This window comes from Akebia trifoliata, chromosome 10 (genome assembly GCF_017979445.1).
Source record: "Akebia trifoliata isolate Shusen 1 chromosome 10, ASM1797944v1, whole genome shotgun sequence".
NCBI lineage: Eukaryota > Viridiplantae > Streptophyta > Magnoliopsida > Ranunculales > Lardizabalaceae > Akebia > Akebia trifoliata.
The window spans coordinates 5,768,133-5,776,091 of NC_141384.1; the positions used below are offsets into that span (position 1 = coordinate 5,768,133).

The following is a 7,959-nucleotide window of genomic DNA, read 5'->3' on the forward strand; positions in this document are numbered from 1 at the left end:
ACAGAAGTTCAAATCATTAGGGGTATCTCCGAAGTCCCCTCCATATGCCCAGTGCTTAGTACCATCTCCACCTTCCTTCTGTAGTCCCTATATAAAATTTGCAAATTTTACTTCGTTGAAATATGCATCCTCTATAATGAACCTGACATAAAAATGCTAGAGTATCCCAGGTTCCAGTTTAAATAAATTATTATGCAAACAATATGGCATCTATATATTACCAATATTGCATTTGTGTGAATATTTAATATGGGGCTAACCTACCAAAAGGCACTTGTAGTTTGTGGCATATTTGAAATTGCTGGATAGCTCTCAAATGAACCTTTTTCGGTCAATTATCATCAACAAAAAACGTTTGAACACCATTGGAAAAAAAAGATCTGTAAATGCCTCCAGTTTAATAGTATCCTTACTAGCAAAACACAGAAGAAACTCAATTTTCTTTGAAGACCAAAAGAAAAGTAGACCATGCTTAAAGGGATATAATGAGCTTTTCACGTGATTCGTTACATTTTACTGACAGTACTAAGTCTTTAAAATTCGTTGTAAAATCTTCATTAGTCATCCCTGTTTAGGTCTCCAAGTTTCAAGGGGCTTGTGGTTGGATTCAGATCCTAATACCATAGAGATGGGTAGAACACAAGGGGGTGTTTGGCTGCAAAAATATGCCAAATCAATGGTGAGAAAGGGTGTGATTATAGTGTCTTATTTGGTTTAGCCTACAAAGGAACAGTATACTCAGGCAGTGCACCTACCAACTTTGGCCTTTTAGGGACCACAACTCTGGAAAGGGGAGTCGAAAAAAAAGTAAGTCTTGCTACTGCATGTTCTAAAGGATTTAAGAGATTAATTCACCTGATCAACCCACTCCCATATAAATCCCCCTTGAAGACCAAATGTGCTATCAATTGCTTCCCAATATTCATGAATATTTCCACTGCTATTCCCCATTGCATGTGAATACCTGCAATGGAGTGGTGACTCAACTGTCAGCATATAGAGAAATAAAATTATATAACCAGGTAGAGTGCATACACTGTTATCGCAAACATAGAAAAAGAAACATACTCGCACAAAATTAGTGGTCTAGTTTCGGTTGGATCCTTGGCGATCTTCACTATGTCCCAGATACGCATATACATGGGACAGACTATATCTGTAGATGTGGTTCTGGATCCACCTCCTTCATAGTGTAATAACCTTGATGGGTCCTTTACTCGAATCCAATCTTTAGTTAAAAAATTTGTCAAACAATAACCAAATAAATAGAACAAAAACGATAATGAATGATAAAAAGAATCTGATACCAGCTAAAGCAGAATGATTAGGTCCATATCCAGACTCATTTCCCAATGACCAGGAAATAATGCATACATGATTCTTGTCCCTCTCCACCATGCCTATGACACGCTCTAGCATAGAACAAGCCCAAATCGGTTCTAATGTGGGATGCTTGAAATGTCGAGAAAGATCAAAACCATGGGTCTCAATATTGGCTTCATCTATCATGTAGACACCAAATAAGTCACACAACTCATACCATCGCGGATGTTGGGGGTAATGACTATTTCTCACAGCGTTGATATTGTTTTGTTTAAATAAAACCAAATCCTACAAGCGAAACAATACATGGAAATCTCAACAAGATACTAATATAGAATCATTTCACTCGATTGCATAGGTTATATGGTGTGCAGAAAAAATTACTCACAAAGAAGAACAGGTAAAAAAGTAAAAGATGTCACCTTAACCATGCAGGACTCCACATTTGTCTTTCCTAGACATGGATGGTGCTCGTGTCTGTTGACACCTCGTATTATCACCGGATGCCCATTAACTAGGAGTTGCTTTGTGGTTTTTGATATTTGTCGTATGCCTACTTGGCACGATTCGCAATCAACTAGCTGGACAGATGCATCTTTGAGGATGATAACAATAGTGTACAAGTTTGGCTGTTCATGACAAGAATTGCTTTCAAGACAAGAATTGCAAACAGGCAAGTCTCAAGACAAGAATTGCTTTCATAAGGGAAACTAAATCATGGTTGCAAAAGGTCAAATCAAATGCATTAGGCAAGAGATGAAATACAACCATGAAATTATGAAGGAAACACAAACAAAGGAACACTCGAATAACATTAACGAACCAAAATAAGATATCTGTTCTGAACCAATGCTTACAACACGTGCCTTGAGGTGCATCCTTTGTGCCTACGCCTTATTAATCAAAGTTTAACTCAGCCTTTGAAGTAAGCACTCGTAAACTCATTTTCCTCCTTTTTCTTAACAGGACATTTAAAATATTGTATTTTCTTTTATTTTTGGTCTATTCTTCCCCCTTTTGGTTTCTTATTTGTTTGAAATGGTGAGAGGAGGTAATTAGATAAAAAGGGGGAAGAAATAGGGAAGAGCCCACATGGAAGCATGGGAATCAAAATTCTAGGATCTTTCCTTCTAAAATTCTGGTTGTGCTGAACTATGGACCATGGCTGAATGATTGTATGGAACTATGGTCGATTATAGCTGGTTGGTATATGGAACTATATGATTTATCTGTTATGAGTCAGAGTGTCTCATACTTGCATCAATGTCAGCCATCAACATACATGCACATGCCTCTGTCACATAGCTTATAAGTACAAAAGATTTTATTCCTTTGTTCAGGTGGTTGGGAAATAGCAGAACAGTTGGATATAACAATAGTAAAATAAATAATATCTATGTGATCAAGAGAATGTCACAGCAATGCACTCGCCATGTACTCTTTATGACATGCAGGTTGATAGTAGTTATCTAACCTTTATTAAGAAGACATGGAAACCTCACCAATTCTTATGATTCTGATCCAACAACCCTTTATATAATATTAAAGTAATATATTTTACAAAGTATTGCTTAAAATGATAAAAGAGAATTTAAATTAGGGAAGATTCCACCTGCTCTGCAGACCAAAGCTTAGGCATTTCCAGTCTCCCCCCAAGTACGTATCCATGAAAACCAAGCCTTGCATTAGGGGATGGAATTAATTCCATATGAGCTGCATCAGATGAAAGCAGATCAATGTTTCCATCACATTCAAACCACTTCCCAGAGTCGTATACTATAGCCTCAATGGAAAAATTGGCAAGCACACCCTCCTTGGACACTTTCCTCGAGTCATCAACTTTCACTTCAACCTGGATCATTGGTCAAGCAAAGGCAAATAGTAGGAGTTTTCCATATAAAAAAGTGGCATATTTAAGTACATTGTACATTGTTGTTGCATTTTCCATATATGGTGATTCCAACCTTTAATCTCAATGAAAAAAGATACATGATAAGAAAGAGGTTGAGTCTGAAGCCAAAACAATAATAACCTTTCTGAAGGAAGAACATGATGGGAGATACCACAAAATACATACTTGGTTCAACATAAACTATTCTCCAACACCATGCATATTCCTAGCTAAGCTTCACAAAATTGCCAAAGCTAGCTTTTAAGTTTTAACACGAGACCCCACCCCTGCCCCCACAAAAAAAAAAAAACTGATACAACCGTTTTAAATGCCAAATGAAGATATGAACTGCAATGAAAGAAGAATGTTAAAAAGAAGAATGTTAAAAGCAATGTGTACAAATGCATAACAAGCACCAAGGCACCCAACATATACAGACGTAAAGAAATCGATATTTTACCCTATTCTAGAAATCGATAGTAAGAGAAGGAATGACTAAGCAAGTAATACCATTAAACTGTCCTAGCATTATAGATGTTCTAAACTATCATACTTGAATACTTCAAAGTTATAGTTACCTCTCCAAAAACCTTGTACTATCAATAGTTGACAACCGAAATTCCAGCTCCAATAGTCATCCGGGCTTGGGACCACCCTTTTCCCTCCTCCTTTATCCGGGCTTGGGACCGGCAATGTAAAACATATAATTTTACATTGGCGGAGTTAAAAAGGTGTTAGCTAACAAAAAAAATAGTTATAAAAGAAATTATAAAATATACGTAGGTAAAAAAGTCTATGTAGTAATCCATTTCATGCAAACAACTTGCACACATAAAGGATGAGAATGCCATACCTACTGATTTGTTGAATCTTTCAGTCCATTTCATCTATTTAGGTTAGTAATGGACATAATCCCAATTTTCAATATTTACAGACCATTGTCATAAGTTTTTCATAAGTAAGCAAACTAACAAAATCATAAGTTTGTCTCAAAAAGCAAGTATCACAAACCATTATCCAAAACATAAGATTCACTTAATAAAACTAATAAAACTAACTCATTCAGAAGTTTTTCTGACAAAAAAATGCATCACATTAATCATCTGGCGGCTGTGTCGATGAGTCCGGTGGAGTTGGGAACGTACAGCCCGGTGGAGTAGGGAACGTGCCGCCAAACTACAATAAACATATCAGATTATCAAATATATTATGTTTATATATCTAAAAAAACTAAATAAATATAAATTTTTTACTTACACATCGTGATAGGTTCATAACCATCTGTGCCAGATTATCAAACTCAACTTTATCAGCTTGTCTTCGTCGTTCGGCTTCATCCTTATCAGCCTGTCTAAGCCGTTCGGCCTCAATCCTATCAACTTCTCTAAGCCGCTCAAACTCAATCCTATCGACTTCTCTAAGCCGCTCGGCCTCAATCCTATCGACCTCTCTCTGTTTCTCTATTTCATTCCTAGCCATATCGAGTTGATGCTCCAAGGATGACCTCTCATTCTCACGCTCTGCCCTTTCACCAGCCAAATTCTCCTCTAATGTTCTTATCTTCTCTCTCAACATGGTTATCTCTTCACTATTCATGGAAGAGGATGAGTCCTGACTAGATGATGACCCCCACAACTTTGTGGGAGTCGGACCCAACCCAAATCCACGAACTCGACCGGGTCTCTCTGCACCCATGACCTGACTAAGTACATCATTAGGTCCACTTGTATCCTTTGAGCCCTCTGGTAAATTTTCGAGTATTTCTTGCATTTCCTTCTACAAAAAAAGTGATGATGTAAATTTTATAATTATTATATAACTTTTTGGAGTTCTATAAAATAATGTAATTGCACTTACTATTTTGATAGCAGCATCATCATCAACAGGTACCCCATCTTTATGAGAATGAGTCTTTATCCACATTTCAGCTCTGCTTGGGGGTATGCCGGTGCCATTTCTATCTTCCTATTAAGACATTGATGAGAAAATAATAGTTAATTACATGATTTTACTGAATGAACAATGATAATGAATTAAATATTATTATGATTTATAATACCTCTTCGTGGCGAAGGCAAGCAAAGCTTTTTGAACCAGACGTATGTAACATTGTCTGCTGCGAGCGATTTTTCTTATTTGTCTCACTTCGACGCTGTATTAAGGAAAAACAATTAATAAAAATATCATATGCAATGGTAACAAATCTGAAATATTAAGCATGTACCTGTCCTAACTCTGAATTCCAATAATCTATGAGTGCTGCCCACTGCTCAATAGGAACACCATCGGGACGATGCTCATATCGGATTGCATCATCATCGTACACATCGTAAATAGTACGTTTAAGACCGCACTTGTAGTCCTTCCATTTCCTACCCATTGTTTTCATGACAAATGAGCGATTCTCTCCGACAATTTCAAATTTTTCCTATATATATCAGCATGCCAATCAAATATTATATCATTCTAATAGTTTCCAGTAAAGACAAAAATAAAATGTATTATAATTATGTTAAAACATATGTAACCTACCAGTAGCATTTGCCATGCACGCTCTTTGTCATCTTTATCAATCTTTCTCCACGATTGAACATCTAAACGAAACATACGTGGGTCTCTAGCTATAACCCCACAAAAGTTAGACATTTTAGGCACATGTTTTCCAAATGGTTGTTTTGCCTTATCAAATTCTATTCTTAGCCTTTTATTTGGTGGGAGAGAAAATAGGCTCAAGCACCTTGTTGGACCCCTTCTTTTCTTGGTAGCGGATCCAGACAACCCCTCACCGGTCTCATACTGTAATGGACTTGATTCATCCTCTGAAGGGTCCATCTAAGACATGCAATAAACAAAAGAGTTAGCATACAATATATTATATGGAAAATAAATTAAATAATTAGTTGTCATTTCTAACCAAAAAAACATCTCATTAACATTCTAAGTTTCAATTGATTGTGGAACCCTTATAAGCAACAACTTTAATTTCAATAACTCAAATTACCAGACAAATAAGAAAACTCCAACCCTCAAGAAGTAGATACAAGTTCACTCTATAATATAAACTAGTAAACAATAATACCCAATACAAGTTGGGTATCTTTAAATATCAAATTACCAGAAACAAAACAAATCCCATAAAACTTAACCCTTAATTATTAATCAAAAACTAAAAAATTCCTCCATAAATTTCTTGAAACCAGTATAAGCATACCCAATTCAAGATTCTACACAAAATCCAGCATCAAAGAAATAATTTTACCAAAGAAATCCATAGTTCTATAAAGAAAAATGAACAAAAACTCCAAAATTCATGAAAAAAAAACTAGTTCAATAATACCCCATATAAGTTGGGTATCTTTAAAGATCAAATTACTAGAAACAAAATAAATCCCATAAAACTTAACCCTTAATTATTAATCAAAAACTAATAAATTCCTCCATAAATTTCCTGAAACCTGTATAAGCATACCCAATTCAAGATTCTACACAAAATCCAGCATCCAAGTAACAATTTTACCAAAGAAATCCATAATTCTATAAAAAAAATTAACAAAAACTCCAAAATTCATGAAAAAAAAAAACTGGTTCAATAATGCCCCATATAAGTTGGGTATCTTTAAAGATCAAATTATCAGAAACACAACAAATCCCATAAAATTTAATCCTTAATTATTAACCAAAAATCAAAAAATTCCTCCATAGATTTTCTGAAACCTGTATACAAAACCTAGCATTCAAGTAAAAAACATCTAAAGTAAAAATTCCTCAAGATTCTACACAAAACCTAGCATTCAAGTAAACATTTTACCAAAAACATCCATAGTTCTATGAAGAAAATGAACAAAAACTCAAAAATTCACGAAAAAAAAAACATTCAAGACGAAGTAAATGGGATTTATCATAGTAAATGAGGTTTAAAAAGCAAAACCTTTACAAACCTCAAATCTAGAGAGCCTTGGTAAAAAAAAACCACAATGAGTTGAGCTTCTACGCCTTTTGTAGGGATAAAAATCGTAACCAAGATGAAGAGGGTGTGAGAAGGAGAGATTAGGAGTTAGGGCAAGAGAGTGAGATGGACAGAGAGAGTGCGTTATAGACAGAGAGAGTGCGAGAGGAAGATGGAATGAAAGAGGAAGATGTACAGTGTAAGAGGGAGAGAGGAATAAAATGAAATGTTGGCGCCAAAAATTCGTGATTCTTCGACGATTTCCCGCAAATTGCCGGCGGTGTTGCTGTGTTGGTGGCGGTTCACAACCAAAACGCCTCTAAATAAACAGATAATTCTCTCATTTACATCAATTGGGTAGGCAATAGAAACTCCTTTATTTACATATGACTTGGGTGGCATTAACAAAAGTTGGTGTGACAATAGAAACTCTCTTTTTTTATCCCATTTAAATGAGTTGAGATTCAACTCAATGTAAGGCTGTCAATGGATGCTTATTGGTTCGGAGATAGTAATATCTAAATCCGAAATTTTTATCTAATATCTAAATTCGAATTCGAATCGGATATTATTCGATATCTGAAAGGATAATATAATTATTTTCATTATTAAAAATAATTATTATTTATTATATTATTTATATTAAAAAATTAATCAAATAAAATAATATAATATAATATATTATTTTGATTCGGATATTATCAGATTCGAAATGTTAATATCCGAATCCGTATCCGATAAGAATTCAAATATATAAAACTATCCAAATATATTTAACATATAAGTATTTTTAAGATAT

General features: G+C 34.9%; 2 protein-coding genes across 2 annotated transcripts; both read right to left on the reverse strand.

The window, feature by feature from the left end:
* Positions 1-931: 931 nt before the first annotated feature.
* On the reverse strand, positions 932-3,921 carry LOC147392947 (uncharacterized). Its single transcript, XM_086457118.1, has 4 exons — positions 2,936-3,921; positions 1,746-1,952; positions 1,069-1,611; positions 932-964 (listed from the first exon to the last, which is right to left on the reverse strand). The coding sequence occupies exons 1-3, from the start codon at positions 3,182-3,184 to the stop codon at positions 1,231-1,233; spliced, it is 837 nt and encodes a 278-aa protein (XP_086313244.1). The 5' UTR covers positions 3,185-3,921; the 3' UTR covers positions 932-964; positions 1,069-1,230.
* A 170-nt stretch (positions 3,922-4,091) lies between these two features.
* LOC147392948 (uncharacterized) lies at positions 4,092-7,475 on the reverse strand. Its single transcript, XM_086456478.1, has 7 exons — positions 7,153-7,475; positions 5,747-6,046; positions 5,439-5,642; positions 5,274-5,366; positions 5,072-5,179; positions 4,472-4,990; positions 4,092-4,390 (listed from the first exon to the last, which is right to left on the reverse strand). Exons 2-7 carry the CDS (start codon positions 6,044-6,046, stop codon positions 4,310-4,312), a joined length of 1,305 nt encoding a protein of 434 aa, XP_086312604.1. The 5' UTR covers positions 7,153-7,475; the 3' UTR covers positions 4,092-4,309.
* Positions 7,476-7,959: the final 484 nt, after the last annotated feature.